General features: G+C 37.0%; 1 protein-coding gene across 1 annotated transcript in view; it reads right to left on the bottom strand.

Annotated features, from left to right (window-relative positions):
• The window catches only part of TMEM132C (transmembrane protein 132C), a 132274-nt gene that overhangs the window by 9187 nt on the left and 102559 nt on the right, over nucleotides 1–20528 (bottom strand). The window contains exons 5-6 of the mRNA XM_089491039.1: nucleotides 14268–14411; nucleotides 257–462 (exon numbers count right to left, since the gene is read on the bottom strand). Of these exons, the coding sequence (XP_089347165.1) occupies nucleotides 257–462; nucleotides 14268–14411 (350 nt within the window). The remainder of the gene's footprint in view (nucleotides 1–256; nucleotides 463–14267; nucleotides 14412–20528) is intronic.

Below are 20528 nucleotides of genomic sequence, written 5' to 3'. Positions count from 1 at the left end.
AAAAATGTAGTGCACATTCTGACAACAATTATTATATTGCTATAATGCCACTAAAGTATATGTTAACTTATAGCTGTCCATCAACTCCTGTCTATATGACCACTACCAACCCCAGACTACAAGTATACATCTTTGGTATATTGTATTATTCCATGTTTATTTGACTATGCTTGTATACACTGTATCATACAGAACAAGCTAGCAAAAAAAAATATAAAAATGATAATTCAATCTTATTTAACAAAGGAAAACCCACCTTCTATTTGCAATGATGGGTACCCTCCATCCTTTGATTTGACTGAGCTCAGTGTCAGATATGTCTATCTGGAGAGGCAGCCGAGGCACCCAGATGGTTATCTGCAGAGGTGCGCTCAGATAGTGATATGTGAAGTTCACCATCACATTGACCTTGCCTTTCATTTCCTTCCCGTTGACAAAAACATAGTCACATCTCTCTGAAACCTGAACAGCAGAACAGCGTGGTGAGAACTGACAGTAACCAGCGGGTTCTAAAAATCAGATCTATACTTCATACATTGTGTATTGTTTGTAAATGCTTTATATATCTATTTAAATATGCTCTATACAATTTGATTTCCATGCCTAGCTGTTAAGAATGTATAGATTTAAAGTATAACATCTGAACAAACCATAAGAAATTACATTTATAAGTAATGAGAAGTCTCGGCATCATTGTTCAAACATTGTCTTACTTTGACATATAACTATTACTTTTTATACACTTAAAAAGCATATACATAAATGTTTTTCATTATCACTGTTTGCACTCTACAGTTATTGGAATCCTCACTTCCAGCAGGAAAGCAAACAGCTTTGAAGGGATTCCTAATTACCAATACGCTTGTTACATCTCAAGAAAACCACTTAAGTAAGACAGTTTTTGTAGGGAAAAAAAAGACAATAAAACGTACACTATCCATTGGTTAAATAGATATCTGAAATGTAACCGTATTGCTTTCACTGTCAGCAACCCAATTCTGAAAGGGTTTTATAAGCGTTCATATTGGCTCCTAGTATGTTATTTTAGCTCATCTCTGGTTGGAATACTAAATAGATTGCTATGTATGGTTTATATGACTAACGCTTTTACCTCTACATTCAAAGAAATGAACCTCTGAATATATTTAATCTTCTTGTCGCCAAGCCTCTGTGACCAGCATTATGCTTTGATTAGACATCACCTTTTTGTTGTTATTGGAACATAATGTTACAAGCATTCTCTGGCTGGGAGTGATTAGCATTGCTTTTTTAGCTTTAAGTTTTCACTTAATTTAGAAAAGTATCATAATTCTTTCATAATTTTTTTAATTAATGGTACCACTCACAGTGTACGTTATGGTTGCAATTGATGGTGGTTTTGATTAAATATTATATTTTGCCTTATGCATTTCTTTTAGAGTTTTTCTTATTCCCATTCAAGTAGGCTTACAGTCCTTGTTATGCTGCCTTGTGGTAAACAGTAAATTACCTCATTTCTATGGAAAAACAGAATTTGCTAAAGAAATAAGCATAATGTAGCTTGCCAGTCATTAATATCTCATGACTACCATCTACAATGGTGACTCCTGGTCAAAGTAACATTCATGTAACACCATAGTTCCGACAAGTGGGAAATCTGCCATGACATGCTTAACAAAGCAGGTTTATGTAGTGGCTGTTGGCTGTCCTAGAAACATCCCATTTACTGGGAACGACACCACAAATAAATGGGGCCTCTCTTATTATCCTTTATTTATATAGCGCCAACAGTTTACGCAGCGCTTAATACAATACATAAATTCAAGGGATATGACAAGACAAGAATTGACAGACTAAGACAAACCGATACATTTGGTGGAGAGAGCCCTGCTCGCAAGCTTACTCTCTTGTAAGTTGCTAGTTTCTGTCAGTTTTTACTGACAGTTGAGTAGACAGGCTCTCTCCACCTAATGTATCGGCTTGTCTTACTCAGTTTTCTCATACCCCTTGAATAGTATTGTAAGAAGTGCTGCATAAATTGTTGGCGCTATATAAAGAAAAGATAATAATAATAATAATAAAAATGGTCTCCATTTTACAATGTTGTTTTGGGAACCAATTTGTAAGAATCCTGAGTGTGTTTCTCTTTCATGAAGTTTTAGTGATATACTCTGGCCTAAGCCAAATAGTCTTAGCATGGTCGAAGTCCTGTTCCACCTTCCCAGTTGCATTATTGGGTTCCATGATGCACCACTTCTCAATAGCATGGCTGGGGAGATTGGAGATCTCCTTTGTAACCACACCATTTACATTTACACATTCTGTTCCCCCACACCATGCATCCTGAATACGATCTCTTAGTACATAACATATGGTCATGGAAGTTTCTGGAGGGTATCTGGGAATGCTGCCCATGGCCAGACCGCACATAGATACACCACTTATTTTAGTGTTGAGCAGTGGAAATGCATATTCTATCATACACATAAACATTATGTTATGACCCATATATCTGACATACATATTGTATGTGTGATGCACCAAACACTTATTAGTGGATATCTAACACTATAGAACAATGAAACTGAAATAAGCAATCAACTTAAGTTTATAAAATTCAATGGAAAACATTTATCGACTGGCGCTTAGACTGTAAATGTGGCATTTTAAAGTATAAACAAATACCTGAATGCATCTGCTGATAGATGCAAAAGTCAAACTGATAGTTGATTTTTAATAAAATGTGCTGCCTGTGTATTTTCCTACTTCAGAGTCAAAAGAATAAAACATATCTTTAATTTAAAACAGAAGCAAAAAAAAGAAGCTCTTATCTGTAAGACGGAAAAAAAATCTTGTCAAACATTTTCTCAAAATGACAATTTGACTATTCTTCTGGGACTCTGCCCAACTTTGTGGAGGAGTGAAAGTTTTCGACAATCAGAAATGTGATGGAAATGCAGAGAAGTAAAAAAGTGTGCTCCCTCTCTGTCATGAAACATTCATAGTATCTAATTTCTATTACCTAGAACATATCAGGCCTCCAGGCAAACCTTTTCATTGAGCTCACTATTAGTCTTAATATAAATAACCTCTGTGTACTCTGGATCTCTCTGCTCTGTCGGGGCACAATGCCAGGCAACAAAAAGGCAGCAATGTTTAATGAAGTATGCAATTGTGGTGACTGCTACAGCGCAATAGGACTGATGTACATTAAGGGATACACGCAGACCCCGTGGCTTTAAAAGGCATATTTGCATGGAACCTCTGGAACACATATTTCCATGATTTTCAAACGTGCTTTCATAGCATGTAATTAATTCTAAATACAACTGAAACCTGCTAGCAAGAATATTCGATAGTAGACACCACCACCATAGCTTGAATATACTGATGGTCGGCAGTCACTTTTATGGTTGTCCGAGCGCTGGTTAATGATGAATTTAGATTCATATAAGCTCTTTTTCAGGTTTGTATTTATCAATCTTTTTGGTTCCAACTTGTATCTAAAGTCACAGGCAACTGGCAAATTAGTAAATTTGCCAGTTGCCTCCTTTTTCAACTGGCAAGTAGTCAGTATCTTTTCCATGCAAGTATAGGCAATTTTATAACAAAAAATAAATTATAATTGCAAGTTGGTTTTAGTAAACATACAAGTTGGACTTTTTACACCAACCCGCAAGCACACTAACCTTAGTAAATAGTCCCCTCTGACTAATAAAAGTCAATAGAAGAACGGACTTAGCATTGCAATATAGAATCAGCTCAGTGTGGATCCAGGTATGCAGATAAAGAACATTTATTAGAACAAAATTAAACAAAAACAGGTATTTTTTTTTTCAAAAGTAGCATTAACCACTTTAAACGGTGCTGTATATTATGCTGAAGGAGAAAACAGAGATAGTCCCTAAGTGGACTGCATGGACAATATTGTATTTGAGACATAAATACATGGTTGCCTGTTTACAAGAAATTTCAGTACACAGAACATTACTAAAGATGTGAGTTGTGCGTGTTTGGTTCCAATATATGAAAGTTTTAAGCTTGAATACTATTAATGATTTCTCCGCATACTCCTGCCTCATTGAATATACGACTATAGTCCTCTGAAGCAAGAGGAGGTGTTGGGGGAAAGGATTATTTGGTCCACATACCCTTCATGCATTTTTTAGAAGCAGTACGGGAGATCAGTATTTTATGCAAGGAAGGACACAAATTGCTGTAGATTAGCTCCAGCCTCTCTCCTGCTTGTTTCTTAGAATCGATTGTCCATTAATGTATTGATGTATGCTTTTTATGAAGCCTTAAATCAGTTTTTATAAAGGTCTCTAGGAGGGACAGTATCGTAAAACAGACACACTGACATATTTCAATACCTCTTCAATTTTATTCTTGCTGTGGTTTTCATTACATTTAGAGAATAAACAATAAAAACTATTTGCAGAAAACAGAAAACATTCAGGGTCACTATCAAACAATAAAGGAAAATCAAATAATCTGATTTTATAGATTATAATTTTATTTTAACATTTTTATAATCTAATGGCTCATGTATTCCACTGAGGGGTTAATGCATTCTTATGTTTCTTGCACACATTCTAGATATATTTTTATGAACTTCATTTTAAGAAAAACGAGTCCTGTTTACTTCCTATTGATTAATATAGTCCACTATCTGTATGATTTATATATATATATATATATATATATATATATATATATATAATTGTTACCTTTTGAGTATCTAAATCACACAGTCAGTATCAAGATTAGAGCAAACATTGGATGGAAAAAAATGTGTTTATGCCACAGATGTGTGTGTGTTTATGATCACAGCGCATTTAAGAAGTATTAGCGATTTAATTGATGCTTGGCTAATTTTAAACCCCGCAATCTGTCCCCCTCATCCTTTAGATCATTGCAGGTCTTTGGAGCCGAGAGCCCTGCAGCTTAGCCCATCTGAAACATTATGTATGTTAGCTGCAGAAGGCTTAACAACACAAGTTTATATGCTCTGTATTCTGGAAGGCAGCGCGTCACAGAGGAGATACTCAGTCTTTAAATGTAGCACCAGGGAAACATTTGAGGTTCTTATGCTCTTGTTCAGTGTCTGCCAACCTCTGCAATACTCATCAACAGTTCTATGAGAATGGCCATTAAATCCAGGAGAGCAAAGAAAGAACACCAGCCAAAACACAGCTAATGGTCCTGATATACTGAGAACAGTGTTGTTTTAAAATACATAATGCCTTTAACCCTTCAAGTGTCACTGCTAACACATTTTGCATCCCACTGAAAAAATTACCAAAGTAATTGTCTTTATGACACAGAGAAAGTGAATTAGTGTTGGATACAATGCAGCATGCACAAAACCTGGCTGTGTTTGTATATCTAGATCAGGGGGTACGTCATGGAAATACTCACTGAAAATTCAGACAACTTGAAAACATGGACATCTGGTTTCCCTAATATACATACAGCCATCAGTATATTGAAAAAGGGTCGCATGAACATGTGGAGAAAAATAAATAAAAGGAACAATAGTGTAATAAATTCAGATCCAAAAAAATTAGGATAAGTGTATAGAATGCACTCACAAAAGTGACTTTAAAGGAGGCGCCAACTAGTATCGGCTTCCTCAGGAGACTGCATTTTATCTTTATTTCTCCTGAGGAAGCCGATACTAGTTAGCTAAACGTGTTGAGACATTTTTTAAACCTACGGATTTACAAGACGGACATTTTAACTTACCTTCTCTGGTCTCGGTTGAGACTTTCCTACTGCTCATATGCATAACTTAGCCGTTATGCCAACTTGTCTGTAAGTTGTTCTGCTTTACTTTATTAAACTACTGCTAGAAATTACTGCACCATTTGTGGTTTTTCATCTATATTACAGACCTCAAGAAGATAAAAAGGTCTTTCTGATGAGCCTCCTTTAAAATTTTTTGGATCTGAATTTATTACGCTATTGTTCCTTTTATTTATTTTTCTCCACATGTTCATGCGCCCCTTTTCGATATACTGATTCTCTGAACACTTGTGAGGAGTGTTATTTGGGAGCGGCAGAACGTGTAGGGTATATATTTATTTATTTACTATCACTTCTTCACGTGAAGGTGGTTCTTTTTTGTTTTCTATACATACAGCCATAACTGAATTGTAACGTTCTGGGAAATGATACATTATTTTTCTTATTGAACCAGTGACGTGTGATTAACTGATTAAATATTGTCAGCCTTTTCCAAAGTTTGGTTATAAAACACAGGTTTTTTTTATTTTTCGGGACATAATTAGTCATAATCCAAAATGTTTTCCTACCTTTGTATTACCATTTTAGTAAGAAGGCTGTCCCAGGTAAATGTTGTGCCTATGTTTTGAAACATGAGCAATAGTGAAGGTAACTAGAAGGTAATGAGTGGGTAGGTGATCAAAATATTTAATTTGCCTCCATACCTAAAATTGTATTTGTGTCACTGAAGGATTTACTATGAACCGTGTCCTTAAAACATGGATTCGAAAAAACGTAAGACATGGAGCATTTTGAGATGATTGTTTAGTATGGGAATATCTGACGTTATTAATCACAACAACTGCGTTCCAGTTTCTAGTTTAGTGTTCTGATGTTCATTTTTACACAAGTTCCGTTTCTTGAATATTACGTGGTAGCAGGAGGCATGGAAAGGGACACAGAGGCAAACATAACTCATAAAGAATCTACACTAAAGAACCTGAAATAGATTAAGCCTTAAAAGGTACATCTTCAATACATTTTCAATACAAGTGGAAATATTTGCAGAAAAATCTAAATCACATGGGACATGTACAGTTATTTTCCGGATAAACTAAAGTGATTAAAGAAACTGTGAAATACCACATTTTGTCATTTCACATAAAAGGTTGTATTATATAGAATTTATCCCAAATTTTGTCCTTCCTTACCAAGAACCCAGCCAAACCTCCTTCCTTAAAACATACAAATCTTTAAGTTGACTTTTTTGACTTAATTAAAACACAAAGCCGCTGTTCATTACTAGATAAAAACTGAAAACTGAGTAATAACTTCCCAAGACATATTTCTATTCTTTTTTTTTTTTGGTTTTAGCATAATGCCATAGTCTTGTATGTACCTCCTGGTAAATTACAAACTTACACACATCAGTGTATACCCATGAGAAACAAATGCAAAAGACCCATGATAAAACCAATGTTGGTTCTTTGTTATTTGAAATGGAAAATGTGGTTAGTGTGGACAGGGAGAAAGCAGATATTTTTCTTCTGTTTACACCGAGGAAGAATTGATGGCTGAGCTCCTGCTGGCTGATTTTACGGAACTGTTGCAACAAACATGGGGCAGCAAAAGTGCTTAAACAACTAAACACGGTTTAAGGCAGATGTGGTGCACATATTTAAAAAGGGATGAAAATCTCTGCGGGGGCCAGTGAGCTTGACGTAGCGGTGAAATTATTTTGGTTTTTAAAGGCATGCATTTAAGAATACATCTTGAATCAGAATATATTTAGTAGTCAGTATGATTTTGTGAAAGATAAGTCTTGTCAAACCAACCTAATAGCATCCATTGAAGAAGTCAGTAAAAATATAGATCTAGGATTGGCCATTTGGACTTTGCTATGGCATTTGAAACGGTTCCGCACAAAAGCTTATTGTATGTACTTGGATTGGAAATTGGCTAAAAAAAAAAGAATGCATAGAGTTGTTGTAACTGGATATTTTTTAAAGAAAAGCAGAACATACAGGGCTATAAATGATAGAATAAACATTCATATTTTAGAGCTTAGTGATCTAAGGAGAAATCTGTTTGCCTTTTGGAGTCAAGAAGGATTTTTTCCCCCTAAGTGGCAAAATCCCAAAATAGCATAATTGGCAGTAAAATAAACGGGGATTAACTGTATGAAAAAAAACCATCGTCTTATATTCGAGGTCGTCTTCTAATCATACCTCAAATAAAGGTCTGACTACAAGACTAAGATCCGGATCCCCCGCAGTGCTACAGGGGACCTGGTGGAGGTCTGTGCAATGCGCGCAGACAACCTCTGCTGCTGCCGGCACTTCTGCTGGGGCTTCTAAGACGGAGTGCCGGCATCACATGACCTTCTGGGCATCAGTTTTTATTAAATCATAGTTTTTATTAAATATGAAAAAATAGTTTACATGTAAATTAATATGTACTAGTAAAATTGTTTACTTATAGGGTAGTCATATTCAGGCTTTTTCTTTTTTCCTAAATTAATATTCAAATTTTGGGGGGTCGTCTTATAATCAGGGTCCTCTTATAATTGAGCAAATATGGTATATATGTATGCATGTAAATATGGTCATCACATATATTTATCAGCTACCACAAGTTAGAGATAAACAAGTTATTTACAGATGAATCCAAGTGTTATGGCACTGCATCTTTACACTAACCTTTATAGGTGGCACCATTACCTTGCCAATTATTTATTTTATTTCTGATGCTTACCGATATTCCCTAAAACCCAACTTGTTTTGTTAACACTAGCTGCTCTTGATTCCACTCTGTTGTTTAATATTGAGAATGTATTGTTTTAAGACCCGTGCTGTTTCAGCAATAAAGGCACCGATACCTTTGTGATGCACTTTGTCTCATCCACCACGCTGATATACTGCAGATGTGCCTCCTTCATACTTAATCTTCCTATAGCGCAGAGGTCACAGATGGCACCTTCTTATACTTGACCTCTAAGTGTCTTGAGCTTATTTTCTTTTATATAGCCTTATTCTAGCCACTCTTACCCTTGTGTGCTCCCAGTTAGTTATGCATGCTCCTGATATTTCTTAGCTCCTCTGTTAACCTTAGCTACTCTTTTGCATTGCTAACTTCATTAATCCCTTGACCTTTTCTTGCTCTACAACATGAAGTTCCTGAGGGTTCGTTCCTAAGGGTCTCTGACGAACCACATGAAGCTACTTGACTCCTGAAACTACCTCAAGCTGAAGTGGCTGGGGAGAAGAACTCTTGGAGTCTGCCCGTTCTCCTAATCTGACAGAGTACACTGTGACATGTGTCCTGACTGAAAAAGTCACACTTCTTACCAGCAAGCTCCTTTGGTAAAGTAGGTATCAACTGAGAGTTTAAGCACATGTTCTGCTTTAATGGAATAAATTGGGATGTGTGCTGGAACTAACAAGATGTTAACACTGACTGCACAAACTATTCTCTGCCAGCCTGACAGTTTTCCTGTGTCACTAATCAAAAATGCCATGTTCGAAATGTGTCAAATGTTCTTAAACATCCAAAGTTCTATCCATCATTGTCATTCAGTGTTTAGTATGGTTCATTTGTCACATCTAGTTACATTGCTGGTTAACTTAAAAACAAATTCATATTGTATCGGCTATGCTTCAGTTACATTAAAAACATGTGCTGAGACTGTTATATATATATATATATATTATGTTGTAGGACGTCTAGCAGTCAAAATGCAGCTACATCTGATGCCATCTGTATTAGGATGACAAGAAATCTACTCTAACTCTTAGTTGTACTGTAATTGCCAATCCAATAAATTGTATTATACACTACATAGTTCTCTCATACAGCTCATCAACTTCACCAGACTAAAATCATCCTGTTTATAAGAAGTACTATAAACTGCACATGAAAATCAATTGTACAATTATAGGAAAATATAGGAAATATTTTTACTTCACTAACACAGGACAGTGTGCAGAATGCCGTGGCTAGTAAGTATTAAAAAGAAATAAATTGTTCCACAATCAATAAGCTATACTATGTGTGTCACTGTAGCAGTTGCTGACGCTGCCGTATAAATATAACGGATTGATTTAAATAACATAATTTGACAGCAGGTAAGGACCATTCGGCCCATCTAGTCTACCTAGTTTTCTTGATGTAAAGATTTAACCATTAATCAGTCCTAGATTCAGGGTAGCCATATCCTCATACAGAATATATATATATATATATATATATATATTATATTTATAATCTTAATGAGAAAGGGTTACATTTTAAATTAAATTTTTCATTTGTTCCCCTCGCAAATGCATGGAACAATTCTGTAGAAAGTAATTTATTTACCATGTACCATACCATGTACTTTAATATGCATTTGTATTTAGTGAGAGTGTGTAGGACATTGTAGTCTCCTTTTAAAGGGTTTTATTTAAAAGTTAACTATTGCACTTATGTGATTGTCTATAACCACTGACATTAAGGTTGAAAACCATATAAATACAACCAACCAACTGTACTGAATCACTCCAGATATTGTAAGGACTACCTTGACCCAATGCATGATTTTGAAAAAAGTTATCTTAAGATAAAATCTAATATGCTGCTTCCACCCTCCATCACTAATGTGTAATAAGTAGTCTAGTAAGTATCATAATTATAGGAATTAATTAATTAGTAATTTATAATTATTCATTTCACTGATTCATTTACAGCAAGGTCAAGGTACTTGACATTGCCTGATTTGTTGCCAAATATTGTGGGATAAATGTTCAATACTGAGGACTGAAGCTTTGTTATATGCTCCTACACACTGGACATTTTGAGCTCCTAAAAAAGAGAGGCCTCAGAGAAACAAAAGGGACACATGGTTTTGGATCCTCAAGGGTGACTTCTTAAGTGCCCTAACAGAGGGACATCTGAAAAAAAGAGAACAATGAGGGAGGAAATGTGACTCTACTACATCACAAGAAGTATCTGCTATGGGATACCATGTGAAAAAAGCAGGGGTAAGCAGAATATTTGTATAGGGCCAACAATGTCCATGACAAGGCTTGTGGAAGTCAAAAGTGCCTTGGGGGCACAAAGCCTGTTGCTGCTACCCATTGGAATAAGGGATGTAAAAATAATAGTCAACTTTGAATTCCCACTCTTAAACACATTCTTTGAAGTAAAAGGGAGTAAAATGTAAATGATTGTCTCTTTACACAGCATGGCACCCACAGACCAGTCTCTCGTTTAATTATACTGATCGTCTCTTCTGACTGTTAAGCATGAACACATAAATGTGTATAATGAGAAAGGAAACTAAAAAGCAGCCATCTTCTGTGAGATTTCAGCAGTTATCACATCTAAAACATTTCATCCAGTGTCCTAAAGGCATTTAGAAATGTTCCACAGCGAGAAGCTAATTTTTCATACCAGAGAATGTAAAAAAAACCAAAAACGACAGAAAAGGAACTCAAAATATACACTCATGTATTTGGTGTGTGGTGGGATATTAAAAGTAGGTTTTAATTTTATTTTAAATTGCATTTAAACATATCACTATGAATACATGTTACTTTCACTATACTTCATAAAAAAGAATTAACATTTCATTTGTACCCTTAAGTATTTGAATCACATAAAACATTTTAAGCCAGATAAACCAAAATAAACAATAGCCTTGTTGGTTTGTGGTGTTGCTTTGGTAAAGTGTTGCTATAGCCTAGTGCTATTTCAGTTAATGCAACACAGCAAAATGGAATCAAGGCTGCACAGACAACATTTTAATGCTAGGTTTGGGTTTTTGTCCTGCGTTATTTTCTTGATGAAAAACGCCAAGAAAACTGCCACTGCATTTACCTGCGTTTTGGCGTTTTTTCTGGACTTTTTTCTGGCGTTTTAGCCTTTCTGTGGAAATTGCTTTTTTGACCTTAGGCAGTTTTTCCAGCCTTTACACGTTAGAAGTTTCACCCAGCTAAAAGGGATTAGGATAAATGGCAAGTATCTGCCCCCTCCTGATGTCATTTCCTTGGTAGAGTTCTAATTAAACACCCCCCCGGCGGACCCTTCTGTCTCTTTTCTGTGGTTTGTAAGGCATGCTTTATTCCGAATGTCTGGTCCTCTAGGAAGATTGGCCCCAAATGATGGTGCAAATTGTTTGCTGTTGCTTTTGGCATGCAGGATCCAGTTGGTTTGTTTGTAATGGCATGTTTGTTCCAAATGGTGTAAAATTCAATATGAACTTTCTTTTGTGTGTTTGTTTCCAGCTTATTTCTCGTAGGACACACAGATACTGGGTCTATCCTCTGCATTTTAACTGTGGAAAAAAACGCCATAAAAAACGCCAAGGCAAAACCCACATGGCTTTTTCATGGCGCTTTTTCTCTCCCATAGACTTCTATTGGAGAAAAACGCCAAGATTTCCTTGCAAAAAAACGCCAGAGTGTCAACATGCTGCGATTTTGAAAAACTGCCACAAAAAAGTGGATATGGCATTGTGCGATTTCCTATTGAAGAACAGCTAACATCTGGCCGCAGCGTTTTTTCACAAAAAAAAACGCTGTGTGGCTGAATTGGCGTTATTATGGGTGTTTTTAGCAAAGTGGAAACCTAGCCTAAGGATGCCAAAAAATTTGGGACACAAAATGCTCAAATTATAAAGGAATATGAAACAACAGACTTATTTTGGCCCAAGTTGTAGTATAAGTTTATGTTTACTGTAAGTTGTCAGAAGAAAGAAATAGGTTAAATTCAATTTCAACTCTTCACCATCAAAGCCTAAAATAAGCACTGTGGGTGCTCACTTCAAGAGGCTGCAATTGTGTTTACTTGATTCTAAGAATATAGTAATCATAAAACACACAATCAAGTACCAGTACACAAGACTGCAGAACACAAGCAATGACTACGTTTAAAAGGAAGAAGAGTTATTTTGGTGCCAGATAAATGAAAGCCCCGTACCTTCCATGTGTTCTGGTTTCCACGAGGCAGTCATGATTTTCAGGCATTGTTGCACTGACCAGCTTTTGCAGGCAGTAGGAATCATGGGCAGATTGGGGAGATCATAAGATCTGACTGGCCCTGGGAGCTGTAAAATCACTGTTGAGGCACAATCCTCCATCATGGTCACTTCACAACACTCTGCAGTTGAGCGCTGCAATGTGGCTCTTGGGGTAACAAGGTCAGATAGCCTTGCCCTGGCTCCACCTGCTCCCACCGCTAGCCATTTACCTAAACACAGGAATCCTGATTTGGATAAACTGGAATGTTGGGAGTAAGAAGGTCTGAATGGAAGTCCTTTTGGTTAATGATATCCCTTCTCCATACCCCACCCTTTCACAGGGTTCCATTAAAGCAGAAGAGTAACATATCAAACAGGAACACATAAATCAACTGAGAGGTATAATTATGCAGACCCTGCTTAACAAAATGAGAGGAAAAACTGTATGGAGCAAAATTATTTCATTTTCAACCTAAAAACAGGAAGTCATGGTCATTGTTTTCATTGTAAACACATAAAGTGGCCTTTTTGTACATACAGTATACTGCTTTTTTTTCTTAGAAAATACCATTACATTGGTTTATCACTTGTGCTGAACTGTGAAGGGTAAAGCTAATAGAATATCCAAGGGTGGCTCAAGATTTTAGTGCCCTGATGTAAGAGGGTACATCTTTAATTATGCTTAAACTAAGGACAGTAATCCATATTTTGATGTCAAGTTAAGATAGATTTGTCACACTTGGAGAGCACTCAAACCTACATTCTCGGGTGGGGGCTTTATAGATCAGTGGATGTCTTAAGTAGCTGTGTCTATGGTTTGCCAATGAAATTGTATGAAGCTCCAGCTTCCCATGTAACTCCTGACAGGAGAGACACTGAACATCAATAATATGGATGCTTGTTTTTTAACGATAAGCATGAATTCTTTTTTCCCAAAGGTTCTCCTCCTTTCTCATATGATTATGCACAATCTTTCATTTACCCTTTGTAAGCTAACTTTCAGACCGGTAATTCTAAAAGAGGATTGATATTGCAAACATTTTGTACATTAAATATTATTATTTTTTTTAATGAAATGACATGTTTGTACATCAGATACTAGGACTTGTCAACCAGTTAAAAATCCTTCTGTAGCGGAGAAGCTCACAGAATTATATGGCATTGTAAATTTAAAGACAAAGAAATTTGTTGACGTTAGTTAGAAAATTAACAGGATTGCATCACCTTGTAAAGTGTTCAAAAAGGTATAAATCATGAACAAAATCTGTTCAACCACACTTTCGTATAATCTGTACAGCTGTTCATGATGTTTTCACATAAGCAAGGGTACATCAATCAGTCTCACGTTAACTCTGAAATATTCACCTATGTTCATAAAAGATCAACCAGTCTTAATCTAAGACGATTCTAAAACCTGTACTTTACACACAATCAGCAGACCAGTTTTGAGAAGCTTTGGTTGCGTTTCTAAGTGAAGTCCCCAATGGATTCAACAGAAAAAATGTTGTTAAACATGTTTTTTAGAGAAATCCATAAACCCAGGCTTTGAGGGGAAATTACTTACTTTTACAACATCTTCATCTGTGGACTTACACTCCACCAGCTCAGAAATATCTGACACATAACCATTTTCCTCCACTGAAACCACCTTAACAGGCACCGCCACTGTCTTCCCAGTGAGAATGGCTGTATTCAGGATCTCCGTGTCCTGCAAAAAAAGAAAAACGAGCACATGTTTATTGTTCATTGTATATTATTTTAATCCACATAAAGTATCAATGTGTGGTTAAAAAAGCAAGTTTCAGTGTGGTGTGCATTCAATTAATCCTCTAAAACGTTACTAAACATTTATTCCCCTCAGGAACATTATATAACACTATATAACAAACGGCATCAACACATCAGAAGCAGATCATCTCATCCTCACCCAAGCTGTCCTCTCCTATTGTCTCACTCCCTTCAACCACCAACTAGATTGTAAGCTCGCAAGAGCAGGGCCCTCCCCTCCTTTGCACCAGTTTGTTATTGTATGTGTTATTGTGTTTGTTTATAAATTGTTCTAATGAATGTAACAGCGCTGCGGAATCGGCCGGCGCTTTATAAATAAATGTAATGTAATGTAATATTAGCACAATTTTGTCCAGCACTTTTAACACATATTGCACCGTGGTGGTTTATACTTAAAGGGACTTACTTTGCTATATGTTCAACCATATTGCACTTGATATATCTTTTTCACATTCTCCCATTTAAGGGACACTCTAATGCCCCATGCAGCTTCTACAATGAATAGTGTCTATTAAAGCACTTTGTAAGTATTTTATTATACAAACCTTAGACCTTTTTTCAAGTGACTTTAAGGAGAAGCTGCATATCCACAGCTTAAACATGATGCCCCCACCATGGTCCCATTTTTCAAGCCACTGATTGGCTGCTTAAGCAGCCAATCAACCGCAGGAAAGCACTCCTTTTGAAACCAATGTGAGCTCTTCAGCTGGGACTAACTGGAAATGAGTACAATGTGTGGACAGTAGTAGATATGTTCAGCCAAACACATCTACTTCAAGACTTGAAGCTGCAAGCAGAAAAAGAGGTAAATACACATTGGGGATTCTGCAGAGGGACACCATGGAAATGTAAAGGTGCCATTCAGTAATCATAAGCATGACAGGGTATATGATGGCAGGAATGTCCCTTTAATCAATTTCTATGTCTGCAGCTACTACATGGACCATTATACCAATCCATTTTATGGAGGCTGGGGTTACTGTAGCGTTGGGGGAGGCCTAGTAAAAAGTGGTCCTTTTCTAGTACCTCTAGAACATAACATAGTTTGTTGACCGGCAGGTATTCTTCAAGGTGAATAACCTGAGCATAGTTGGTCATCATTTTTCAGCGTGGACTGATGATGATAGACCAAATTGCCGCAGTTACTAACTTCACAGCTTGTCTGCATTTGTTTTATCTTTTGTAAGCCATATCCAGCTGTTATACATCTGCAAATATGTCAGCTAGAACCTGCTGTATAAATAATTTGTTGCTTTGTAGCTGCAGCATGAGGCAAAACCTCATCTCATACATTTTGCAGACTGTTTTTTTCTTATCTTGTCTAAAGACTTCATATGTTCATCACAACATGACCACATGGTTCAGTGGGGTAACAAAGACAATTTCACCCATGTCCATAGCTTGGTTATTGAAAACATTCAAATTCCCTGTGTTTTTCCTCTCCTGTTTGTGTTTATGAAGCAGTAAACTTTGATTTTCATGTGAATGCTGAATTTAGCATTTTTTTTCATAAATTGTAAAAGTGAATTTACATACGCTTTACTTATGTGTTATGTTCCTCCCTCCGCAATATTTCACTTTGTTTTACCAAGACATTTTATGCAAAATGGTAACTTTGTAGGAAGAACGGTTCAAAGAACAATTTCTACAATTTTTGTTTCTGCCATATTATAAACAAAACGATGTGTATTAGGGCTGTAGAACACGTTGATGCACTCATACCCACTGAACTGTGGAACATTGGGGGAGGAAAAAGAAAGGCAATTGGTTCCCAAAGAAAGACGCATGTATGCAATTATTATTCAAATCCATGTTTAATTTAATAAACATTCCCCACAGACATGATGATATTATGCCTAATGCATTAAAGTGGTTAAGTAGCATCACCTACATCCCACATGATGAATTCAAGTAGGAGATCTGTCCCACTTTAGTTAATAAAAACACTGCTTTGTTTAACTGACATTATTATAAACAAAACCAGGAATCTCTTTACATAAGGGCTTATGTTACTCTGAGGAATAAGCCAATTAGTTCTTAGCGCTGGTATGTAGACAATTGCTATTCAGTTGTACACTGGAAAGCATTCAAATGGGACTAATTTAGGTACTAATTTAACATTAACTTGGGCAGAATAAAAAAGCGTAGTGACAGCTACTAAATTCAATTCACCAGAGTTATGGCTTTAGTAATAATTTGGTTACAGGATGTAAAAACACTTGTATCACAGCACGTCTATCAAATTTACCATAAGGGGTGATTTTTGTATCTCCCTTTTAAAGAGGAAATTATTGGGTGTTCCTCATTAGGAGCACAGGAGAAATCAGCCCTTTTATACAGTAAATATTTTCATGGGGGTAAAACAGATACACGCAGGCGTTACAACATCTATAAGCAGTACCTTGGAGAGCAACAAGCTCTCACTGATATTGGTTTCTGATGGTGAGTAATGATGGATCCATTCCCTGCTGAGTTAGTTTATTTTGTTATGTAGCTTTTATCCAGTTCAACTACAGCATACTACAAAAAGCACCTATTTAAACTTGTAAATTATTCAGTTGCATAAAGTGCATGCCACTGATTTGAGGCATTTCCTGGCAATTAAAAGGTTAGTTTTATCTACAGTTTGTTACATCCTCTATACTGATGTATTTGCTTTTGCCACTACCTTAGGCCCGAACTAGGAGAACACCTGAGCGGCCCATACACTATGGATATCAAACTATGGAGGCTTTCCAAATGTGCCGGTTGAGGAGATAAGAGATCTTGTAACTCTCTGCAGAATCTCCCTATACATTTGCTTCTCATCGTCACCTTGGCTTGCAGGAGATGTGCTTGGCCAAAAACATGTCCTGTTGCCCTTGCCTGCGTGATATCAACAGGAAGTGGGCATGGGCAAAAGCTGCTTCTGAGTCCCCGGTGCGTAGTCCGGGCAGCGTGTAGAGCTCTACGGGATTCGCATACACAACTTCCGCTGCAGCCGGGAGGAGGTGCGGTTAGCGGCGGGGGTTGTCTGCGTCCATCGCACAGACCTTCCCCGGCTGTCAGAGATCAGAGTTCCCCGTGATCTCTGACAGCCGGGGAAGGTCTGCGCGATGGACACAGACAACCCTGGCTGCAGCGGAAGTTGTCTACGCGAATCGTGTAGAGCTCTACACGCTGCCCGGACTACGCGCTGGGGACTCAGAAGCTCCGGTAAGTTTGGGGGAGGAAGGTGGAGGGAGTGGTAAATGGGGGGGCATAAGGCATTTCTGGAGGCAGAGTGCTCTGTGAAATGCCTTTTAACCCCCTTAATGCCACTCTGCCTCCAGAAATGCCTTTTAACCCTCTATACGCCACTCTGCCTCCTGAAATGCCTTATACCTCCCTTTATTCCACTCTGCCCCATAATATGCCTTTTAACCCCCTAAATTCCAGAGCAGCTAGAAATAACTTTATCTCTGTTGAGTTTCAATGTTAGGGGCCTGAACAGTTCACACAAACGTTCTTTCCTCAGACACGACATCTTCAGATTTAAACCATCATTTTTTTTTTTCATGAGATTTTTCCCTCATACAGGAAACACATTTCAAGGGAGTCAACTATCCTCAACTTCTATTCAAAGGATTCTCCAAAACCTTCTATTCAAATGCAGATGCCAAAAAGCTGGTGTAGCAATAATTATAAAAGACACTAACTTTCCAACTAATTGAGCAACATCAAAGTCCGACTGGCAGGTTCATGATACTCATCTGCAAAATAAACAACATTCTATACACACTGGTAAACGCTTACGCACCTAATACTGGTCAAATCAGATTTTTAAACAAGTTAGTCCAAAAAATCAACACAGTACAAAAGGGCACCTTGATAATAGACGGTGATCTAAATTCAATACATGACTCTTTTCTAGACTCTACTGGCCAAAAAAACAAAAATAGAATCATTCTAGGTAAATGGCTACAAGATAACGCCTTATATGATGTATGGCGTTGTTGCAACGCCTCAGAAAGAGACTTCTCTCACTTCTCTCAGAGACATAACTCCTATGCTAGAATCGATATGTTCCTCTTGAAATCTATCTCCATAAGTGAAGTATTCTCTTGCAAAATAAAAAACATTTCATGGTCAGATCATGCACCAGTACTTCTTGAAATTTAAACTGTGGCCTTTCCAAGTAATATGCCCCCCTGGAAAAACAATACTTTTATCCTATCTAATCCTGATTCACATAAGGTAATAAAAGGTAACTTAGAAGAATTCTTCAAATTTAATGCTTCATCAGTAGACAATCCTGTCACTGTATGGAGGTCTCAGAAGGCCTTTTCCAGGGGCATCATCTTACAACAAACATCTCGGTTTAATAAACTCCATAGAAAAGAACTTTAATAAACCTACCAAACTGATGGCTAACAAAACTAAAGGAGTAAGGGTCCAACATAGAATAGGTCACCTTGTAGATGACATATCAAAAGAAAAAATACTAAATCCAATCGACATAGCTAACACAATAGCGGAATATTACAAAAAATTATATAACCTGAAAGACGACCATTTAACCCCTCAACCTACTCATGAGCAGTATTCCCAATATTTAGCTGAAAGCCAACTACCTAAAATTGATTTAAATCCCCGATCTTCCTTAGAAGCACCATTTTCGGAAGAAGAAATTGAATCAGCTATAAAATCATTACAAATTGGAAAATCACCAGGCCCTGATGGATTTTCCTCTGAGTACTACAAACTTTTTGCAGAGATATTAATACCCCACTTAACCAGCACCTTTAATAAAGCAAAACAAGATGGTGAGTTTCCCTCAGAAATGTTGTTAGCTAATATTGTCACACTTCCTAAGCCAGAAAAGGATCCTACTAGCCCAGGTAACTTCAGACCAATATCACTCCTAAACGTTGACATTAAGTTGTACGCGAAAATCTTGGCTACTCGACTGCAAGAAGTGATCCCTGTGCTGGTCCATCCAGACCAGGTTGGATTCACCAAGGGCAGACAGTCCTCTGATGGGACAAGAAGGGTTGCTTATTTCTTTAGACGCAGAGATGGCGTTTGATAGAGTACACTGGGATTACGTAAAAAACGCTCTCTCACACTATGACATCCCAGATGATTTGATCAAGGCTATCTTCTCTTTATATTCTGGACCTTCTGCTAGGGTCCAATGTAATGGTATTTTTTCTAATAACTCCCAGATCACCAATGGAACTAGACAGGGATGTCCCTTGTCCCACATCAGAAACAACCAGAAAATTAAGGGCATTGATACCCCAATAGACACTCAGTTTATTTGCTGATGATGTTCTAATGATAATTTCTAATCCATTGGAATCCATACCGGAGATCCAGAAGGAATTAGATAGATTTGGCCACACATCTTATTACAAGATAAACCAAAGTAAGTCCCATATTCTAAGTATAAGTACAAGCAAATTTACCAAACTCAACTTACAAAAAAGTTTTAATTATGTTTGGAATCCCAAATCCATAATTTATTTAGGTGTAGAAATCGCCTTGGACAAACTCACTATGATTAAAAAAAAATTCCCAAAACTGTTGGATAGTTTGCAAAACGAGATTGACATGCTAGAAACCCAAGAATGGAGTTGGTTTGGCCGACTAGCATATGAGATGCTTCTCCTCCCAAAATTATTATATAAATTTAGAGCGCTACCGATTCATATCCCTCTTAATATATTGAAAAAATTTCAATCTCAAGTTTCAAAGTTTATTTGGCGACAACTAAAACCTAGAGTTTCCTTACAAATACTCACCAAAAAGGTACAGAATGGAGGCATAGCCCTTCCTAACATTATTGCCTACTATAGAGCCAATCTTTTAAAACAATACTTGAACTGGATACAGAATAGAAACACTTCCCTAAACAATAGATTACACTATTTACTATAGTTAAAACGAATAATTCACTATCACAAATTGGAGCGGACGAGACACTGGATACGTGAAAACTGATGTGCATCGAGGATTGGTCAAGTGGTGAGATTTGATTAACAGTCAATCTGTTATTTTGTTACAGTTTGTTGTG

This window comes from Sceloporus occidentalis, unplaced genomic scaffold, assembly GCF_023333645.1.
Source record: "Sceloporus occidentalis isolate IW3139 unplaced genomic scaffold, rSceOcc1.0.p SCAF_48, whole genome shotgun sequence".
NCBI classification, from domain to species: Eukaryota; Metazoa; Chordata; class Lepidosauria; order Squamata; family Phrynosomatidae; genus Sceloporus; species Sceloporus occidentalis.
Note: the sequence above shows the minus strand (reverse complement) of the source record. Positions and strands in the feature narration are given on the sequence as shown.